Source organism: Trachinotus anak, unplaced genomic scaffold (assembly GCF_046630095.1).
Source record: "Trachinotus anak isolate AG129_WGS33_773 ecotype Australia unplaced genomic scaffold, CSIRO_AGI_Tana_v1 ptg000009l, whole genome shotgun sequence".
In the NCBI taxonomy this organism is placed as follows: domain Eukaryota; kingdom Metazoa; phylum Chordata; class Actinopteri; order Carangiformes; family Carangidae; genus Trachinotus; species Trachinotus anak.
Genome location: NW_027273860.1, coordinates 11,456,394 through 11,479,248, shown reverse-complemented (window position 1 = coordinate 11,479,248; position 22,855 = coordinate 11,456,394). Strand labels below are relative to the sequence as shown.

The 22,855-nt window shown below is 41.7% G+C and overlaps 2 protein-coding genes across 2 annotated transcripts in view; one reads left to right on the top strand and one right to left on the bottom strand.

Annotated features, from left to right (window-relative positions):
• Positions 1 to 221: 221 nt before the first annotated feature.
• gdap1 (ganglioside induced differentiation associated protein 1) lies at positions 222 to 5,235 on the bottom strand. The gene is made up of 6 exons (XM_071485320.1): positions 4,968 to 5,235; positions 3,970 to 4,162; positions 3,248 to 3,421; positions 2,710 to 2,804; positions 1,873 to 1,987; positions 222 to 1,777 (listed from the first exon to the last, which is right to left on the bottom strand). The coding sequence occupies exons 1-6, from the start codon at positions 5,124 to 5,126 to the stop codon at positions 1,425 to 1,427; spliced, it is 1,089 nt and encodes a 362-aa protein (XP_071341421.1). The 5' UTR covers positions 5,127 to 5,235; the 3' UTR covers positions 222 to 1,424.
• A 1,155-nt stretch (positions 5,236 to 6,390) lies between these two features.
• jph1a (junctophilin 1a) overlaps positions 6,391 to 22,855 on the top strand; it is a 32,021-nt gene continuing 15,556 nt past the window's right edge. Inside the window, exons 1-3 of the mRNA XM_071485323.1 lie at positions 6,391 to 6,515; positions 6,629 to 7,128; positions 9,868 to 10,636. Coding sequence (XP_071341424.1) covers positions 6,750 to 7,128; positions 9,868 to 10,636 — 1,148 coding nt within the window. The 5' untranslated portion in view covers positions 6,391 to 6,515; positions 6,629 to 6,749. The remainder of the gene's footprint in view (positions 6,516 to 6,628; positions 7,129 to 9,867; positions 10,637 to 22,855) is intronic.

Genomic DNA, 22,855 nt, shown 5'->3' with positions numbered 1-22,855 from the left:
ATCAAAGCTGAGCATATGTTAAATGTCAGTGTCAACCATGGAGGTTTTGACAGGGCAAACAAATGACTGTAGATGTCGACTTGCATCCAGACTGGGGAATGTGATGTGGGAACTTTAAAATGTTTAAAACCTGTATGTTATGTGATACATCATTAAATGATGCTGAGTCCTGACTTTTCAATGCCATTCTCAATCATACCTGATTGACAGGAAACAGTGGAAAGTATTTGGAAGCAGTTTAATCTCAGACAGATGTTACATATGATGGTCTGGAGATGTTGTAAACAAGATTGGAAAAGCAATTCAATCAACTATTGTTACACACAGACAATATTTCAAGCAATTATTCATCAGTCATACAGTAAAACACGAGTGCAGGTGTGATAACAGGGAGTTCCTATAGAGTTGCAGGCAAATGTAGACGCATGTTTTGACATACAGTAAGATAAATGCTGGGCAGACTTGGTCACAGAAAGCAGGCTGCAGACTTCAAGTGTACTTTTTAAAAATTCTACCATGTAAATATGAATTACAATGAAATAATAAATGACAAAGCAGATGCAGGGCATAACATATTATGCTTTTATCAATGACACATTAAGTACACATAAAGATGTCTGTAAGGACCATACTAGTGTTTTTGCATCTTTTAGCCCATTTACTATAAATCATGTATGCCTTACATAAGTACTCGTTTGTGAATTGGTTGCTTCCTTTTTTTGGGCACCCATTGCTTTCCATTACTTTTCATTAAAGTACAAAAATCTATTTGTCTATTTGACTGGTTTATATTTGTGTCAAAGTTATGCTGCACAGTAGAGTCCCAATTTTTAGACACGTATTTTCAGTTTTGTCAGAGGAATGGTACATTTAGATGCTATTTTAGGGACTCTAAAAAAGAGCTGCTCATCTGACACATAGCCAGACCAAGTTTTCTCAGCTTTTAATGCAAGAAGTGACTAAATTTGCATTATTTATTTCAGGCCACTCATATTTCCATACATGCATGGTTGTCACACTTGCTACTAAAGCACTGCTTGTGACTATACTGCTGTTGAGAAACTAACGTTTAATTTTTAGAACTACAAAAACACTCCAGATGTGGTATATGTGATGTATAGCCAGCGGAATAAAACATGCAAAAACACTAGTGTGGTTATTTACGTCAGTCCTTTGATGTATAATGCAGCAGTCACATAATGAGTAAAAGTGCATTTTGTGCAGCCAGCTAAACAGAAAACAATCAAGGTGAGTTCCAGTTACATATTACTGACGTCTATTAATGAATCATATTCTTCTATGTATTTTAACTTTAGACAATTTAAATCAGTGTTATGATGTATGCGACATTTCTCTTGCTTCGTCTGTTTTTTTACGTCCCACCCCCAAATCAGTTCAGTCTCCTCAACACACCCCAACATCCCTCAGCTAAAGGCAGTAAGCCTCTTTTTCATGTAAAGAAAAGCGAAGTATGTGGCTCCTCCCAGAATGCCTATCAGCAGAGTGGTACCAACAATTACCGGCGCGTTCTTCCTGGCCACACGAAACGCCACAGGTAGGACAGCAGATATCAGGATGTTGTTGACATGACCCAGAACCCTCCTGAAGGCCGGGCGCTGCACCACACGCTCATAGTATGTTTCTAGGTTGACACGGTTACCGTTGCCCCAGTAGCGGCGGGAGAGGCCGAGGAACTTGAGGCGGTGTAAGGTTACTGCCAGAGAGACGTCGGCCATGCTGAAGAACTCACCACACAGCCAAGACTGACTGCCTTCTTCTACAAGTCAAAGAGTCATGTTAACACAATTACAGCCATTATTGTGTATCTATTAATGGCACAGTGGTTACTAAGCAACAGCATGTTGTGGTTACCTGGTGTTTCTTCCGCCCTCCTCTGAAGCTCTGTCTCTACCTGGTCCATCACACTCTCCAGTTCATCCAGAAGCTTCTTCAGGTACTTCATGTTATCATGGTCAAACAACTTAGACTGCAGAAATATGTTCATCTATAAATACACTGTGTTCACAGCACATTTATTTCTATTAAACATTATAGGAGGAGTCATGCTACACGTCAAACGCAGAATGCAACAACAGAAGCAGTGAAGAGGAGAAAAATTGTCAGTTTAGAAAGGCTTAGAAAGGTTGTAATGCCATTATTTTATGCATTTATGATTATTTTTGCCAAAACATCATTTCACTAGAACCTACATAAACTACCTAAAATTGCTGATTCTCACTCTATAGTATCTAAAAGGAAATTATAGATCTGCTACTGTTGTTCAGTATATAGTTTATAGGCATTAAATGTATCTCAGTTTTACTGCGTCAGTTCCTGTTGGATCAATTGTAATGAAATCTAGTTTTAGAGTTTACTAAAGCTAGCTGTGGCTATATTCCCAGATAGCTAATACTTGAGTTTTCTTGTTGGCTGTCTTGCATGAAGTTCAACAGAGACCACAGAACAGGATATCAAACATGGTTACTGCAGCCTCGGCTCGGCCTTTAGCTCCGATAGTTACCATGAATTTTACATACGTGTGGTGGAAATTATACATTTCTATGTCATAATATTTTTTGAATTATAAAACAAATGCCAGTTTCCAGTCTTAAGTTAATTTTACCAAATATGAATTCACTGGTTATGGTTAAAAAAAAAACAAACAAACAGTTTTTCATACTTGCCACTCTTCTTACTTGAACAACTTACTTTTAAGCGCCTCTGTTTTGCTATATAAGCATCTTTGAGCTCTGGGTTCTGCTCTGCCAGTTTTTTCAGCTCTGACTGCGTGTTTCCAATCTGTGCTGTCACACACAAAAATTGGATCGTGTTAGACGTGATGAGGCACACTGCGGTGGTTTTACAAACTTCACTGTGGAAATCAATAATTTCATAAAGAAACCTCTCTTTTCATGCAAGCAGCTTCCTCTTCTAGTCAAACCGTCTCACATAATTGGTAAGAAGAGGTTTTCAACTAAATTAAAAAAGGGCCACTTTACTCATCTCAGCATTGTTCTATGGCAATAACAATAACTTAAGTGCTCTCCCTTCACCTGATCTCAGTCACAAATTTGAGGAGGTAGAATAAGACACTTTGTTGAATGCATGCCTAAAAAATGTCTGGCTGTTGTGCAGGCAAAAACATGTCCTATCCAATACAAGAAGCAGCTAACACAGTGGAACTATGGATTCGTGTATATACATGATGTATGAATATACTGCTAGAGTGCATCTCTGTGTTTCTTACTTCGTATGCATGTGGCTGCATATGCTGGTATGTGGGAGTCCACTGTGATCTCAGGATGGAGGATGGAGCCATGGGTGTAGGCATCCATCTGTAGTGAGTCCAGCAGCTCTCTGTAGTGCTGCACTCTGTGATAGTATGTACTGCCCTCTTCAGGGACCAGCTTGGGAGTGCCCTCTGGAAATAAACAAGGCATGAAAAGGATCAAGCAATGGGGTCAGGTGTGAGGGAATCAAAGGGAGTTCAACCACAGACAACAGAGAATCTTGGCAAAAGAACAAGTATTTTCCACAATGTACTGTAAGCTTGCATAAGGGAGGATAGACGAGGTTCAGGGCTAAGAAATTTGTGTTTTTTTAATGTTGAATTTTAACAGTGGGCATTTAAAACATGTGATTTCTCATTAGATTAAACAGTTTCATGCTTACCAGATTTTCTCTGCTTTGAGGTGACTGGATGAGACCTCTAGAACAAAGCTACCATGGATCAGTGCAAACCAAGAGAAAATGAATGAATGACTGAAAAATCAACAAATGCGAATTACAAAAATGAAAACAAATGAAAACAAAAAATGTTTACATTTATTCCAACCAAAGGGAAAGTAAAACAATGAATGAAAACATGTAGGAACCTCAACTGAAAGGGGCCCTATCCAGCCCTGCTAGAGTGTATTAAAACAGTCAGTGAGAGTTTGGGCCTGCCAGACACTCTACATTTACTCTCACCATCATTGAAGTTGTGCTCCAGGTAGTCCATGATCTGTGTTGGGTCACAGATGACGTTGTCATTGTGGACTAAGACCGGCACTTCACCGGTAGGATTCAGACGCATGAACCAGGGCTCGTTGTGTTCACTGAGCGGTAGGCTCACATCATACTCCTCACAGTGCAAACCTTTCTCTGCTATGGCCAGACGCACCTGCAAAACAACAACTCTGCTGTGACTGTGTGACTGTGATTTAAGTTGATGTCTCAGTGATTATACATGTGGAACTAGACTAATCTAATCTCTTTTCATCTCTTGATCAAAGCCACAAGATCATAGATACATGACTGAGCTACAATCAGACCTTTGTGTGATATTTCTGCGCTTTTGAAACAACCATAATGTTCAAATAAATCATTATGAAGCATCAACAAATGACTACTATATTATTTATTTTCTCTTAGTGTTAATGACATATGTTATGACAAAGAACAGAGCTATGTAAGGTCCAAGGTTTTAAATAATAGAGACAATAACAACACGTAGATGTACTGTATGTAGACAAATTTAGTGTTTTTAAAGCTTTTTTAAGCAATATTATTCCAATGGAAAATTACATTTCTTTGCAAAGTCAAAGATTTGACCATCAGAAGTAACAGGAGGTAACTATGATGTCGAAATATCTACTGTAATCTTGATAAACTTTAGTCTATAACACCAAAAGCAGTTCACTAGATATCGTTACTTATAATGTGGAAATGCCCACTGAACCATGGTGCTGAAATGTTAGGATACCCTTCTTAGGAAAATTGCTAGTGCTGAAAGGTGAACAAACTGCAGTGGCACTGAATAACTTTCTACGACCCTGTGTTTTACGTCAGTATTATTAATCACGACAGAGGATGTGTGTGTCACATAAAGCTAAAACCGCCCCCCGTTTTGTTTACCAGGTTTCTCATTAGACCTCTGGCGAGGCGCTGTCCACTGGGCTGTGGTGCTGAATCGTGGCGACACTCACCTTCTGGGAATTGAAAGACTGTGTCCAGTGATAAAGCGTTAGTTTCGATTCGCTTTGTTTCACAACTGCACCGCCTTCTTGTTGGGCACCTTGTGCTGTGTCCGTTTCTACAAGAGCTGCTTTCTCTTCCAGGGACTCAGAGTTGTTTTCGGACGCCATCTTATCTGTTAGTGTTTTAGGGGACAAGTGAGGGCAGGATGCACGTCTCGGTCGACAAGTTACACCCCCTGCAGGCGCGGAGTGTAACGTAGATCTACTTTTTTCATTTTGATTGTAATTCAGACTAACTTTTCATAAATAAAGAAGACATAAAAAATAAAAAAAAACATTTATTGAGCAGTATATTGTAACAGTCAAAAGTTACACTTGTTTTTTTTTTTTTTTTTGTAAATGACACAGCTTAAACCGCCATCTCTTGCTGTTTTTCTTATTTTCCTTGTTTGATTCTTTCTTCTCTGTCTTGTACCTGGTTAGCAGTAGAACAGTGAGCTAATATTTTATCCGTTCAAATTCAAGTTAGCTTCAGCAGTAAACCATTGTTACATAGAGCATGTAGATTATTGCCGAGTACAAGTTTTAAAAGGTAGACATATGATGACTCGCAGTGGAAAAAAACAAACACAACAAACGGTTGTCCACACTGACAACAATCACTACACTGTCACACCGAGGGAACAACGATCCTCAGCCACGCAATAAGTGCATGTGTACAGCAGAGGCCGCTGTTAGGGTTTCATTTAAAGTGTAGGCTGCTGGTGGACACACTGCTGTGCACAGAAAGCTAAGACTAACTAATAGAGACCAGAAAGGAACTTCTGTCTTTCTTCTTCTTCTTCTTCTTCTTCTTCTTCTTCTTCTTCTTCTTCTTCTTCTCTACTGTAGATTTCAGGGAGGAGAGAGAATGACTTCACTGATGCACTGACTAAATTATGTTGTGTTGACTAAAATGTAAATCATCACACACTAAACAAAAACTGTTTCAGCTTTCATGAATCACCATAACAAGAAGATAGCCTACTATTAAAAAAAAAATTAATTATTCAACATAAACACGATAGATATCTCATAAGAGTATTAGTGTATGTTGTATATGTTGTAGGCTAGAAATATTAATAATCTCTAAAACTTAATAGAGCTCTTATATACACTATACACTATCACCATACGCATCCCATCGTTGTGCAACTATGGGCGGCAAGACATAAAATATAACAAGTCATTAAACGCATCACAGAGCAACACTTGGATATTATGGGGAATTGCAGTGTGGGGACTCAGTAAAGTGAGGCGCCTCTTTTAAATGTATGGTCTCACATAGTTATGTAGGTGCCTTATTTTGGTGGTGGTAGTGGGGGGGGGGCGGCTCTTCGCTGAGGCGGGAGAGACAGGGCGACAGGAGGGTGGGAGGTCCCTGTGGCGTGACGTTGCGATTGGCCCAGTGTCTTTCTTCAGCACCGACTCGACGCCTCTCTCTCTCTCCCTCTGTGATCAGTGGGTGAGAGGGGGGAGACGAGCAACACACATCGGAGAAACCGGCGTGCGCCTCCGGTAAATGACGCCCACCATTCATACCTTTGCACAGCGCATGCCTTTTGTATTACATGTCAGTGTCTGGAAGTACCAGTCCACTATCCTCACCCTCCTATTTTCTGTCCCTCTAGTCATCATCCTGTTGGCTCATCCTGTCATCACACCGCCGGTCCTGGATCCCCTAACCTCGGTCCTGGAGACGCCTGAGTCTGCGGCAGCGCACGATCTGCTTTATTTCCAGCCTATATCTGAATGACGGGCGGAAGGTTTGACTTCGACGACGGTGGCACTTACTGCGGGGGGTGGGAGGATGGCAAAGCCCACGGACACGGCATCTGCACCGGACCCAAGGGCCAGGGCGAGTACGCCGGGTCCTGGTCGCACGGCTTTGAGATAGTCGGGGTGTACACCTGGCCCAGTGGGAATACCTACAAGGGCTACTGGTCCCAGGGGAAGCGGCATGGGCTAGGTGTGGAGAATAAAGGAAAATGGATCTACCGTGGAGAGTGGAGTCACGGCTTTAAGGGTCGGTACGGCGTCCGGCAAAGCCACAACACACCTGCTAGGTACGACGGCACCTGGAGCAACGGGCTGCAAGATGGATATGGGATCGAAACTTATGGCGACGGCGGTAAGGAACTCTCCGGGATGTGGCCCAGTGTTTGTTTAACGTGTGTCGCTTTAACGGCTGCGACTGATGATGTGTTATGTGGCTGTGGGTGAGGATGCTCAGACTGAGGGAGGCTGATGGAAATACATCAGTGCATGAATTTCCATCTGATATGATCTGAGTTGAAGCTGAGATTGCGCACTGCGCAGCGTGGTCAAGAACACCCCCCCCCCCCCCCCGCCCACCCCCCAAAAAAATGATTACTTATAACCCTAGTAATGTCAACTTGTTGGATACCTTTTAAGATAATGCGTCCTCTCTTATTCCAAGCCACATCTCATTTGGCAGCTACTCATATGACAGTGGGAGGAAAGTGACTCCTGTTGCCAGCTCAGTGGCACCATGCCCCGTCTAGAAGGAGTTTGGAAATCAGAGCAAATCAGTCTGTTTGGAGCCAATTATAGCCAGGCTATCACCTCCTTCTCTGTCATTTTCACATTTGAACCTGGACTGCAAAAAACTACCATGAACATGAGCAGGCATCATCATAGCTTTGAGGCCAATGCCAGTGATTCCAATCAAAAGCAACTCGTGTCATAGGAAGAAAGTGCTACTTCTGGTAGCAATTCAGCCATTCTGCAAGCGGCAAAACACTTGGAATAGTTTTAAGGAAATCTGCAAAACAGGTGCTTGTGCAGTGGAAACAATGGGTAATATCAGTCCCAATGGATGCAATTTTCGATGTCTAAATAACTAAACTTTTACCTGAGAGACATTTTTGTAGAAATTGAATCAGGAATGAACATAATCACAACTGGGACTCCACATGATCGCACACAGCCATGTTAAGCCACGCACAAGACACATTCTTGAACTAGCTGGAAGTGAGAGGTCAGAGAGAAGCCCCTCTCAGGGCTTTGATCTCACTAATCAGTGGTGTGTTCATAGATTGCGTTTTGTCTGGAGACCTGTGTCTGATCAAGGAGGCAAGATCCCTGGCGGCCTACAAGCACAAGAACTTGCATGCGATTCCGTAGGCCTGTTGTGTATTACAGGCCGTCGTTGGGCGATTTGTGAACATCATTTCCACTAACGGAGGCCTTATGGTGCAGAATAAATGTTTCACATATGATGGTTACAGAGGGCTGGGCTTGGGAAATCAGCTGATCCTAGAGGATCTACAGAACATCTGGCTGTCTGACCCCGCAACATCCTGATAACTTGATCTGCAGGGTGACCGAATTGAACTGCAGCGCCGAGCCGAGCCAGCCTGTTAATCTCACACTGTTTATCCATCTAAATTCCTGCCCGGGCTAGTGTATCGTTTTCTCTTAGAATCTGACCATCATGGCATATTTCATTGTATTGGTCAATTTGATACAAGTGCTTGATTAACAAGCCTTTCTCCTTATTAGGAACAGTATTGTAATATGATGCTCTGAAGAAGCTACAGTAGGCCAGCACATGCTCGTTGGGCTCAGCAGCACCAAATGGGATTAATGAAGTATTTCTCTCATTATGTGACTCATAGCAATTCCCTGTCGTCAGAGACAAACGGATGGTGGTGAATGCGCCTACTGTCAGTGGGGGAGTTAGTGGCCGCCTGAAAATAGGCTCCTAGCTGAGTGATTCACATTCATCCCAAGTGATCCTCAGTACCAGCACCTTAATCAAATCTCTGTGATTGAGTTAGTTATGCTCGCGGTCCCAGATCTGAGGGGAGGGAGGGAAAACATTTCATTAGTTGACATTCTCCGTGCTCCTACAGCGAGCCTCCTCTGTGTTCCCATATGTAATCGCTGATACAGAGAATATCTAGCTGACAAAATGCGTACCAGGAAAAAGATTAACTCTCCTCTGACCATAAGTACCAAAATAAGTACAAATTCACTGCAGCTAAGAAGGAAAATGTTACCCTGGCAAGCTTTTTAAAACAGGTGAAGCTATTCAGACATGCTTATCTCCAGATAATCACACTCCCCTTAAGGACTCTATCATGTAAAGGACCATTTTAATTAGCATTTTAATTTAATTTGATTCTTTGTCTCTCTCAGATAGTTCGTAGGAATCCCAGACTGCAGTCATTTTCTAGGCTTATAGACTCTTTTATCTGATGGAGATAAAAGACTACCCTTTTTTGGAATGGAGCCCAGTGAGACAGAGTGCACACACAAGCAAACACACACACACAAGCAAGACTTTGAAAACACGTTGCCTTCTTAAAATTATTGAATAGACCATATTGTAACTTTTAATTCTGTCCAATGTCTTGCCAGTTGCCCCCTTACATTACCTCACCTTACCTTCTCACATTTACAGGTTATCCACAGATAGATCACAAATTCATATTTACATTTTCATGACTTTTTCCATACTGTGTAGCGCTGTTTTAGCCCATGTAACAGTGGTTCCCAAACTAAGGCTCAGGACCCCTCCAAGGGGTCACAAGATAAACCTGTGGGGTCTCAAAAGGATTTACAGGATAGGAAAGATGATGAAATAAGGTATTTCTCTTACTTTTGTCTAAACTTTTTAATAGCTTGTTTGTTTGTGAAAACCTGGATAACATTACCTTATCAAATATTAAATGAAACAATTAGAGAGGGTAAAAACTCTCTCACATGTCATTGATCTATGCAACATGTGACAAGTAGACAGCACTTCTTTTAAAGGGACCATAGGGTAGAAGTGTTGGTAACCACTGCCTTCAAGGAAAGGAAGTATACAGTTTGTTCTGACCACTATGACTTGTTTCCTCAGGTACCTATCAAGGCCAGTGGATGGGCGGGATGCGGCATGGCTATGGCGTGCGTCAGAGTGTTCCCTATGGCATGGCCACTGTCATCCGCTCTCCTCTCCGTACATCTCTGGCTTCGCTGCGCTCCGAGCAGAGCAACGGCACCGTGCTCCAGGACCTCTCCTCCCCTGCAGACGCGCCGTCAGGCAGCCGCGGGGGCTTCGTCCTTAACTTCCACTCAGACAGCGAGGTCGTCACTGGCAAGAAGAAGGGCCTGTTCCGCAGGGGCTCACTCTTCGGCAGCCTCAGGCAGTTGCGCAAGTCTGACTCTCGGACCTCAATCTCCAGCAAGCGCAGCTCTGCAAGAAGTGATGCCACCATGAGCCGCATCAGCTCCAGTGATGCCAACTCTACCATATCCATCGGTGACGGCGAGCTGCCAGATGAGGACCTACCTCTCGAGGACCATGTGGATGCCACCACGACCGAGACCTACATGGGCGAATGGAAGAACGACAAACGCAATGGATTTGGTGTTTCAGAGAGATCCAATGGGATGAAGTATGAGGGAGAATGGCTTAACAACAAGCGCCATGGTTACGGGTGCACAGTTTTCCCAGATGGCACCAAAGAAGAAGGGAAGTACAAAAATAACGTGCTGGTGCGTGGAATAAGGAAGCAGTTGATTCCTCTTAAGAACCCAAAAACCAAAGAGAAGGTGGATCGGGCTGTGGAGGGGGCACAGAGGGCTGCAGCCATTGCCAGGAGTAAAGTGGAAATAGCAGCTTCCAGGTACAGTGTTTATGTGTGTTCATTCATGCTTCTGCATGTGCATGTGGGTGTATACTGTCTAAACACAACAAAATGACCACCTGGACCTCCTCAGGTGTTTATTTTCACCATTGAGGAGTCAGAGCAGTGACCTGTTTGACAAATATCTCCCGGTCTGATTGAAGGCTCACTCTTGTGTACTGTAAGCGGAGTCGTTTCGGAACAGCTCTGACCTTTGTACATCACCAACAGTCAAGGCTTTTGTGTAGCCAGTGTGATCATCCATGGAAAAGGTTCTGTTTCTATTCTCTGCCCATATCTTTCATTCCGAGGGAGAGGGCACGGGCATCTTGTGTGTGTTTGTGCGTGTGTGAGCTGGTCTTTGAGTGTGTGTGTGTGTGTGAGAGAGAGAGAGTTTGTGTGCCTGTGCGTTCGTGTGCGTGAGCTGTATAGCCATACATGCGCTCGTGCCAAGTGCGTCTCGTGTGCTCAATAACGATACCTGCTCCTCCTGCCAAGTATTGCTCTGATGTGGCATCTGCTCTTTAACAGGTGGATGAGATGTGACCTTTTCATTTAAAGCCTCCCTCCTACTGGGACACAGTTCAGGGTATGCCGCATCGCTTTGACATCTTCTGGTTTCATTGCATCAGGGAATTATTAGACTGAAGACAGTGAGGATGTGTGCAAGCTGTGAAAAGGTCTCTATGCAGCCATGTGTGCTTTGCTTTGATTTCTCTCTCTCTCTCCCTCTCTCTCTCTCTCTCTTAGAGGTGCACATTAATGAATGAATGTATGAAAACACATCAACATGATATTAGAGATACAAAATATTTACAAAACCCAATGTCTTGCTGGGCGCAGCTTTACATATGTTCAGATTTTTCCTTTCTATCCTTTATACAATTAAACAAGACTAAGTGTCTACAGCCATGCTAGTGGTTCTGTGAGGATGTACTGCACAACAGTGCTTTGAGCTATATGCTAACATTATCATGCTAACATGTTCCCAGTGGTAACATCTGGCAGGCACTGAAGAACATTTACCATTTTTACCATCTTGGTTTTGTATGTTAGCATTATGCTAACACAGGCTGATGGGAACGTCATTAGTTTTGCAGGTATTTGGTCCTCGAGGCTCTGGTCAAACCGACATTTTGACTTGATGATGGCTCTAGATGAACGTCATCACAATTCAGCGTGCGTCTGCTTCAAATGTCATGGCAATCCATCCAATAGTTGTGAAGACATATCAAAACTAAAAATGTGAACCTCTTGGTGGCACAAAAGGAATGTTTTGTAGGCTTAATGAAAATAAAATACACTCTCAATGCGCAAAAACAATAAAGACATTTAATAAGTGTATTTTGAGCCCATGCATTTACACTAATGCAGTAATAGCAGACATTATGAATGGCAGGCTTTATTCATATCCAGCCATTCTTGTATAATATAATAATTCCTCTCTGATAAGCAGGAAGAGAAAATACTTAGTTCAGCAGATTAGGATATAAGATACAGATTACATAAGGTGGATTTCACATGCTCAATATTAAAATTCCTGCATTTATTCCACAGATAAGACCCATGATATTATGATTCTGTGTCTGTCAGTAAGGGCCCATGAGATTGAGATAAGAGAAAAGAGAAAAATGGATAATGTGTTGAAAGAAAGAGTCTTCGGATGTGAATCAGAGCAACAATTTAGAGCAGAAGTAAACACATGACCTAATGCATACCGCTAAAGCAACCACACTGAAAGCATTCAAGCTAATTTGAAGTGTTTATGGCAGCAAACAAGGTCCCATGTACTGTAGTAAGTGATCAAATTACTGGAAGCTATGTGCCTCCATCATGTGCCTCTGGAAATCTCAAAACAAGCTCTTCCACTCTCCTGACTAAAATCTTTTTTTTTTTTTCCTGTTTAGCAGTGTATTTGTGTTATAAACAGCCGACTGTGGCAGCTGTAAGCATGTTATGTAAGTCTCATTATACAGTGCATGGCAAAAGATGCACTCCTATCGACCCGGTTCTGGTCACATGACTCTCTGTCTTTGAATGTGGAGCATTCCCAGTAGATCCACAGGGAATGAGGGGAGGGAGACTGAACCAGTAGAAAATACAAAGAAAGCGAAAATGGATTGAAGTGAGAGAGCAAGAGGATAAATGTTGATTGAATAAGTCAGAAGATGCAGCAAATTTGTTGAGCAAGAGGCTTCTGATGAGCCTGGAGCAGGAGTGGAGAGCAATGAAAGAAGAGCGGAATAAAAAGGGTACACCCACCTCTCCACTCCAATTACTGTACAGAGGAGCTATCCCATCAGCCTCTGGGGTAAATCTGATGACCTCATGCTTGTGATCAGCCAATCAATATAGATCTAGTGTGAAGCGGTGGAGTGGAGTGGAGTCCTGTGTCCCTCATTCAGTTATTCTGTCACTCTTATCTATGCAAAACGGACTCTACACACATCGCGTTCTGGATGCTCTCCTCATGTGTGTATGTGGGGGTGTGTGTGTGTGGTGTGGCCGTGTCGGCGGCCTGTGAACTGAGATAAGTGACTGTCAGTGCCATTGAAAAGTTTGCTACATAATGATGCTTCCCCCATAAAGCCTCTTTGTCAGGGATCAGCAGTTCAGGTATCGTAGTAGCTCAGCGATGTGTACGCTGTATAATCTACATTAATGACATTTGCTATTTTTAAACTTTCCACTTTTCTGTCACTTGCTCTGCCATCATAAAAAGAGGTAATAAAAACAAAAGCCACAAAGGACAGCAATGCAATAACATTTGCATTATTAGTTTAAATGTCTAGACATTTCAGCTCATTTCTCGTGTATTATGTGTTGATTTGTCTATACTGTTTTATCTGTCCTTCCTTTTCTTAGGTCAAATTGATAAAGCACTTTCCCAATAGTATGAAGAATGATAAAATGCCCAAACTTACTGTAAGCCAGTGGACTGAGGGCCAAGAGTGTTTTCTATATGATAGCACTGTTTGCTGTGCAGGTTGTAGTGAAAGTTAACCAACACCTGATATGCAGGGCCTCTGAAACAGAAAAAAATATTTGTATTAGGTTTATTTTTTCTTCCTAGCAACCTGCAAAAAGCTGAGACTAATCATATATAGGAATGTTTTAAGTGTTTACCTCCACCATAGATGAAATGTCTATTTCATTTGATATTATTGCTGCTGAATTTTGAAGGAGCTATGTAAATTCTGCTATTGCTACATAGCCAGCATTAGAATAAACAGCTGTTTACTTTTCAGTCTTGCCAAGAGCTTTAGGCATTGTTGCGTTTACAAGACAAGAGGTAATAATACGTCCTCTGAGCAGTGCTTCTTCTTCAGAGCAGACTGGATGCTACAGTGACTCGGTATCGGAAAGTGACGAGACTGTCCGACCAGGCCAGGGCTAGCTGGTTAGCATGCTAACTTCACTACAAGAAAAAAAGTGACAGAAATAGAAGCAAAATAAGAGGGTTGCTGTCCACTGCTCAAGACAGCTCTTGGTGAGTGAAGAAATGAAGATTTGTTGTAGACCAGTGAGTTAACTGCTGTTAATGCTAACGCTGGCTATGTAGCAATTGCAAAACTTAAAAAAAGAGCTCTTTAAAATTTACTTAAACATTTAATTTGGCTATAAGTACAACACATTAAGCCATTTTCCAATACCCTTTCTCAGTTGGAATTTTATTACCTATATACTTGTAAGAAGCTGGGAACTGTACATATTATCAGAAAGACATTAGGACATTAGGTGCACATGTGCACAAGTATCCATGTGTTATCTCTCTTTCACTCTCCCTCTCTCTCTCTCTCTCTCTCTCTCTCTCTCACACACACACACACACACACACACACACACACACACACACTTCAGTCTATATGCATTTATCTATAGGCACGTCACAGAGACACACACTCTCTTAGACAAACACGTATAGTCAGTGTGCATGCAGCATGTGCTGCTCTGCTAGTGTGTCAGCAGTGAGCACTGACTAAATAAGGCAAGGCATCAGTTGGCTTATCAGCACCAGCCAGGAATATATACCCGTCCCACCACTGATATAGCAGCCCGCCATCTCACTCACGCTATCATCTCTCCCAAATGTGTGTGTGTGTGTGTGTGTGTGTTGTGCGTGTGCATGCATGTGTCCATGTAAATGGGAGGAAAAGATTTAAAGAGAATAGGAGAACCTGTCTGTGTGTTTGGATGTGAGTGATGAGATAACGTGGCTATCATCTGGCAAGAGAACAGAGAAAGTGTGTGTAGTGTGTGTGGTGTGTTTGAGTCCAGGGGTGTTTGTTTATCACCTGCTGTGGGATGACCTCAGCCACTCACCACCTGCCCTTTTTGGAGAGAGTTATAGATCAGCCTGTGTTTCAACATGTGAACAAAATAATCCCAACAGTACATCATGTAAGGTTCCATCTTGGCTGTCCGTCGATGGCAATGACTTCTGCTTGAAATAGGAGCAGAGGTGCAATTGGGATAACGCGTGTGTTTGATCTGGGTGCTGTTGTGGAGGTTTTATGAAGTGGCGCCACACACCTTTTATAAGTATGTCAAATTTGTCCCTTTATGAAGTGACAAAATGTACAGTAGCAATGAGGCACGAAGCGTACAGTAACTGTAACTGTGGGAAGGACTGCCAGCTGTCTGAATCACAAGTCAGAGTAAGGCAAGCCGCATCATATAGTATATTTATCCCCCAACATGGCTCATATTCATCGCAATGTGATAGTGTGAGGTAACTCATCATTTATTGCTGACAGAATCAAATCCTTGTGCACACGCACATAAAATAACTGTCCATGTGCCTCTTAATATCTATATCAATAACATTAAGTACTCATTGCCAGCTAGTGCGTATGAAAGAGCTATAAATAACGGGCCTATTGCAATGGCACATGCATCATGAATTAGTTGAGCAGTTTTTAAATGACCCACAGTGTAATCAAATTACAGTGCGTAATGTAATCTTTGTGTGCTTTGCCACATTATCATTACATAAAGTCATAGCTAGCAGCCTGAAAGACGTCAATGGGTGAAACCATGATATAGCCTCTTACTGACCTGTGCAGACTCAACTCAGTAATTAGTGATGGGTTGTGTTTGAAATCATTATCTCTGTGTTGCTATTGATATATTTTATGAGTATTTTTATTTTAAATATTTTTATAAAACAATGTTCAAAGCCGCAGAGCTCCACATGCATTTTTTTGCATTTGTTAGCCATGCTAGCAGCTCTAGGGATGGCCAGTCTGACACTACTGACAATCCCATCGGCCTCAGCTGTACTTTGTGTTTCGTGCTAAATAGCAAATGTTAACACAGAAAAGACTAAAGGTGAACCTGCTAAACATCAGCCTCTTAACATTGTGTGAACCTCTTAGCATGTTGACATTAGCATTTAGCTTAAAGCACCACCTAAGCACAACCACACGGAGGAGCTAGCATGGCTATAAACTCTTTTTCTTAACAAAATTTGCTCAGAATCTTTCAATTCAACAAAATTCATTTGTAGAACAACATCAGATTCATCATCAGTGATATGATTTTGCTAATAGCTCATAAACTGTGTTTCATTGACTCAATGCCCAGAGAACTGCAGCCACATAGAATAAGTGCACAAGAGTAGATGTAACAAATTATCACAGCATATGCAACTCAGAGGAAACCATAAACAATCCAATAAGTAGCTCATTACAGTCAAGTAAAAGTTGATTCCCCTTCGCAAAATATTCCTGTACAGACAAGACGCTAGCTCACTGAGAATAAATGACTAAAGTAGGAGGTCAGATGCCTCTGTTTCTGTTGATACATGTCATGCAGCCGTATCTGAGTGAACAGGAATGATGTAGAAAGATGTAACAAAAAAAGAAAAAAAAAAAAAGATTTATTTTTCAAAGTAAAACTTAAAAGTGATATTTCTTTTCATTTCCTTCTTTATATCTTATCTCCCTGGTGGGAGACAGTAGGAAGGTGAGAGGAGGAAGGACGTTTTTGGCAAAAATCCATCCTCAGCCTGTAGGTCCAGAAACAGAAGTTTGCACTTCATCCTGGCACCATGAAGAGAAATTTTAAAAAGAGGAGGATGAGGAACTTTTGCTGTACTTGTAGACTAAATTTGCCGACTTAAAGGTACACCATATGAAAGCTTGCTTCTGGAGGGAGCAGAGGCCTGTGGGAAATGGCTGTGCGTAAATGTGAGTGAAGCGCTGGGCTGTGTCGACAGCAGTGGTGATAGGATTGGGTTTCACCGACATGCCGTTACACCATGGTGTTGCGGTTTGTAATCTCTCTGAGAATGGCACATATTTCTGCAGCTTCTCAAGAAAGACTGGGATGAGTCAGGCGGGCAGGCGGGCAGAGGAGGGAGTCATGTGGAGTCCAAGGCTGTTATAAAGAGGTTAGCTCATGTAGCGGTTCACCTGCAGTCATTAAAAATTTAAAAGTACTCCATCTACAGCTGGTTTTACCCACTCCTCCATTTCCTCTGCAATCTTTCCTTGATTTTGCTTATGAAGAATTTCCCACGTCACTGAATTCCTTTCATTATTAAACCGCAAATGTGATGTCCTGCTTCTTTGTTGTGTATCTTCATGTCTCTGTGTTAATTGAGTGCGGTTAATGAGAGTATGTACAGACATAAAGGGGGCAAGCAAACATCGTGTCTGTTCAGTAAGCAAGTGCACTCTCCCAGGATTCCCTTCTCTGTGTGTGCTCGTGTGTGTTTGCTATCCTCCTGAGAATTTCCTGGTGACTTGACAAGATATTACATAAAAATCCCAAATGTCAGCGTGCAGTGGTGTATAATTCTCTGCACCTGCACCTGTTCACATCATTTTATACTGGCAGATAGGTCGATATGCAAACACATGCAACATGGTGGGATCGGTGGCTCTGAGGTCTGCTGCTGAGGTGAAGTCATTGATTTGTAAATCTATGACAATGATATTGTAATTACGTTGAGGGCTCTGCTATGAAGGTGCTCCAGCTCAGTATCCGGAAGACGTCCTTATAACTGTTGATTCAGTGTTATAAGTAAGTTACTGTTCATGTTGTACTCTGTGCACTGTTTTATAGCCCATAATACAATGCTTGACCTGCTCCAGAGGTGTCATCACTGGTAGGAAATAAACCTGTTAAGTCCTGAAAATAGTGTCTACAGTATGACTGTGGTAGTGTCTATAAATGTACACTGAGGAGGCAGATCGTACTTTTAACCCTAAAATCAAACATTGAACTGTTTTCTATTTTGGTGGCCTTTTAAGTTGTGTAGATTTTGGCATATATTATATTTTTTTTATTCGTTATTATTTAATTTATTGACTAATAATCTGACAATTATTTTCTTGAGTAAACATTTGGTTTGCAGAGAAAGTAATAGTAGACATATGCTTACCTGAGGCACAAAGGACAGTAAGTCTGTCGTTTCGGTTGGTGTTGCCTCAGTGTAACTCTTAAAATCTGTTTTAGTTTTTTTTTTTTTAGTTTTCTTCTTATTTTGTACCTGCTACCACAGCAGTTTGTCTTTAACCTCTGGATACTAATGTGCCCTGCTAAATCTGTTCAGCCACTCTGATTGGCTAGCTAGGCCGCTTTCACTCCAGATGTTCACGGATTGGATTATGGAATTATCACTTCTCTTGTTGAGTCACAGTATTGCTTTTCCACACTGAATCCCTTCATGAAACATGCAACTACTCTTGTAATCACATGCGGAGATTGTTCTGTATGTGTGGCTCTGTTCATGATGCATTTTCTTTAGGTTTTAGTAGAAGGGAGTATGTTCAGCTGAGAACATGGCTGTGCAGTGAGGATGTATCATCTCTGTCACCTTTTTCTTGGATTATATCATTGCAATTATCCAGAACTTGACCCACACATCATTAGAAGTTAAAGTTGGTGATAATGATGCGTTATTGTTTAAACGATTGTCATAATGTTTAACTTTTTATCAGTGTTGTTTTTTGCACATTTTTCTAGTTAGTCCATTAAAAAAAGCCACAAAAGATAGAGTGTGCAAAGATTCCATCACATTTTTCAGCAGTGGGCAGATGTAACCTAATACTAATGCTTCTTTTGGCTTTGCACTGAAGAGGAAATTGATGGTTGTGTGTATATGATTGTGCGCAAGATAGTGTGTGTGTGCAGACAGTGGGGTGAACAGTGGCAGGAGATTGGAGGAGAGAGAGAGAGCACAGACCATAATTAAAACTATTCCTTAAGCTCAAGTGGTTGCCAGGCAATGTGACCTTTACTCACACAGGTTCAGCTTCGGATGTTGAGCCTCGTAGTTAAATGAGGCACACCATGGAGTGTGTGTGTGTGTGTGTGTGTGTGTGTGTGTGTGTGTGTGCTTCTCTGTATCTGTGCTGCTTTGTTTTCTGCCAAGTTGTAAACCAATACCCTATCATCAGTGCATTTACATTCATCTAATTTGAACAGAGTTTTATTGTTTTATTGTGTGTGTGTGTGTGTGTGTGTGTATGTTTGTGTGTGCATGTGTATGCGTGCATCCATAAGTGTCCATGAGAGTTTGCATGCACATGTGTGTGTGTGTGTGTGCAAGATTACACCCATACAGTAGGCTGTAGTGTGGGTTTGTTCATTTGCAAATTCATTAATACAGGCCAGATGCCTGGTTGGACAGCTTGCTCTAGTGTCTCTGGTGGTTACCATGGTTACTGCCTCACAGCCGTCATCATCGTGTCAGCCATTTGTTGATTCTCTTTATAAAGTAGCAGAGTGAAGAGGCGCTGTTAGTTTAACATTGTATTTATTCATCTTTGAAGGCTTGTGTAACATGTCTGGTTCTGGAGATTTACAATGCATTCATTGGCTGTAATTACAGAGGCAAAACAATGGAGTCACCTCAATGTAATAATGCAAACACAGTAAATATATGCGCGTGTGCATGTGTGTATGTGTAAATTTGCATGAGAGGTAACTCATTTTTCTAAGGTGCAGGTCAAAAGTATGTATATGTTGCATATTGTTTGCATAGTAATGTGACTACATGTCTTGATTTGCATCAGTGCAGTCCTGTGTGTGTCTGTGTTTGTGGTTACAGTATGTGTGCAAGTGCAACCCCAGGTTGAGTTGCTGAATTCGTCAACTCTTTGGTTCCCTTGGTAACGGCTGCTTGTGAGTGTGAAAACAGACTGATGCCACTAGATCCAGTCCTTTGGTTCATCTTCAGTTCAGAAGATTCAGTTAATTTATATGTTTTAAGAGTTATTGTTTTCCCTAATTTAAATTTAGTGCCAATATGAACAGTCAGTTTGTTACTTAGTCCAACAACAGTAAATCAGTTGACAGGAATTTACATATCTGATTAACATTTAAGTCAAGCAGAAATGCCAAAATTGAATACCTTTGGGCTCTGGGAAAATGTGGGAAATTTTATAGGGGTACACTGATCCAACTATTTTCTTCTGATGCAGAGTCCAATATGTCAACTCAAGGCAAATTAAAATCTCTGTACTTAACTGTGTGTAACTCACAGTGGCTCAGTGTGACTAAACTGAATGCAGCCTTATTCAGTGATCATAATTGCCAACAATTATAATAATTGCCGCTGCAATTTCGTATACAATACGCACATCAGTTGCATGGAGTTAAAACACTATTATGCTGTATCTAATAAAAATTTGTGGCTTTAGCAAAAAAATTAAGAAATGAATTCAAGAAATGAATATGAGGCTATGTTGGTTTGATTGACAGGTGTCTCTGCTTTGCTATTTCTTATCAGAAATTGAGGCAAAGTCAAATAAAATCAAATCCAAAATGTCCCCATTTTTCTGTAGTGTATAGTTTACCCACTATAACCCCCCCCCCCCCCCCCCCCCCCCCCGATGTATCAGCTGTGGCCATGTTTCACCAGCAGTGTTGACACAAAGAGCGCAGAGCTGAGGTCTGAATCCCTGCCGTTGCCCTTCACCAAAACCAGAGGGATCATCTCAGCGAGGGATTGTGTGTCACTCTTTCAATGTGCCCAAGAGGACTCACATCAGCGCTCGGGGAGAACGTGTACAGTTTTGATTATAACACAGTGATTCAGTTTTTGCATATTCACAGTAGTTTTATAAGAAGCACCTATGCGCATTCATGCACTAAAAACCTGACACAGGGACATACACACAAACCCTTACCTGCAACCATGTGTTTGTGGATGAAGGGCCAGGTGAGGTCTCAGAGGAGGGCTCAGTGCAGAGCTCCTGAGTAGAGAACATCAGTGGGAGATTAGGTCTGTTTGTAATCCACAGCCAAAAATGTCAGTAGAGTTTAGGGATTTTTTTTATTTTTTTCTGTTTAATCAAAACTGATTCTACTCATTCTTCTTCCCAGAAATGAAGTCTGTGTTCGGGAGCAGGTTTTCAATCTGTCTCTAAAGCCAAATGCATTATTTCAGGACAAATAGTAAAATGGGTGCTGAATCTTTAAGTCATGAAGGCACAGATCAAACATTGCTTAATTCTGTCATCGTTTGATTTTCACCAATCACTTCACTCGAGACTAGAAAAACAATACCACTCTCATGTTTTTGCTAAATATGAAGCAGGAGCCAACATGCGATTAGCCTAGCTTAGCAAGAGACTGAGAGCAGAGGGAAAACAGATGCTAAGCAGATGCGAAGCTAGCATGGCTCTGCTGGCTCTAGCTTCATATTTAGCACAGAAATGTGAGAGTGATAGAAAGAAAGCAAATAAGCTTATTTCCCAAAAAAGCGAGTGCGTCCCCATCATTTCTCTTCTGAAATCTGGAAGGTCTGTTCATTACTAAACACATTCTTTTTTTTCTTTTTTTTTTTTTTTGTGGCTATTGTCCCATTTCTTTGCCACCTGCTTTGTGCTTTCAACCTTCCAAGTATTTTTCATATTGTCACGCCCTGTTCCATTTATTCAAGTGCCTGTACAGGACTCAAGATTAACATTTTGCAGTGTTTGCACTGGTGTGCTTTTTCATTTAGGTGCACAAGCACATAATTTAAGTGCACCCAATTTTTACATTTTAAACAGTGCTAAATTGATTATCATGACTCCTCACTGCTTTGGCTTGCCGCTGCCTGTGGCTGTAACACTGCAGGGAGGTGGGCTGCTCTGATGGCTGCACACCTGTCACAGCACAGGACATGTTTCTTGGAGACATTGTGCTTTTTTTAATGTTTCAGCTCAGAACATTGGCCACTGGCCATTTTGTCATATCTGAGCCACGGAAAATTGGACAAACCGTTCTGCGCACCATTCTATATTTTGGCCTTTTTGTATGACAAAAAAGCAATCAATGAATTACTGGTATGTTTTAAGTTTGTGATGTCACTGGAGGAAATGCACTGGGCACAGCTTCACACATACAAACACTTCGCAAACAGCGTTCAGGGAAGAAGAATATCAGGGTCAGAGCCAATCAGAGCCAGAGTCAGGGCAGGTCTTCACAGAATGCGGGTGGGAAAAACGATAAATCTACACACAAACGCACAGAGACAGACCTGCTAAATGTCAGGTGCACTGGTGCAACCGAGGAAAATGTTTAGTCATACCTGACAGATTTTTGGAGCCATGATGTACCTGTCATTTTATACTGCTGCAGTGCTCTGTGTATCTCCATTTGCCTACTAAGCCAAGTTAAGTTGTTTATACATTGAGTAAACCTTGCATGTTCAGGTGAAATGTGAAGAAAAACATTCAGATGTCTTATTCAGAAGGCACTTTATTTCGCTCAGCCTGTCATAAGACAGGAGAATATTCATTAAGCCTAATTGACTGTTGGTGCTGCTTTTCTATTTTTAGCAACTTTTACTGAAAGCAGTAACCGGACAGAAAGGAGAAAAAAGGGGGAATAAGCTCAGAGCCCCAGCCTGTCAAACCACCCCGATGTTCTGAGATGTAAAATTCTTCAAGTACACTACATCTGTTTAACATGACCATGTCCTAATATTCTCATTATTCAGTACTATAGCTCTCCCTTCAGGATAAAGTTGGCTTATCTCATAATAACAGCCACTCTGTCTCCCATTTAAAGCCTCATTTGCTGTAGCCATTGTACCCCCACCACTGCAGCCTCTGGTAATGTGAGCCCAGACCTCAGCCCACGAATAATTCCTGAATAATTTCAGTGTCGGTTTTAGCTAACCACTAATGGTGTTAGTCATGCTTGAGTAATCCTGAATTAGCACCAGCCGGGAATTCAATAGCAGGCCTGCACCAATATAAGTGATATGCACAGGGC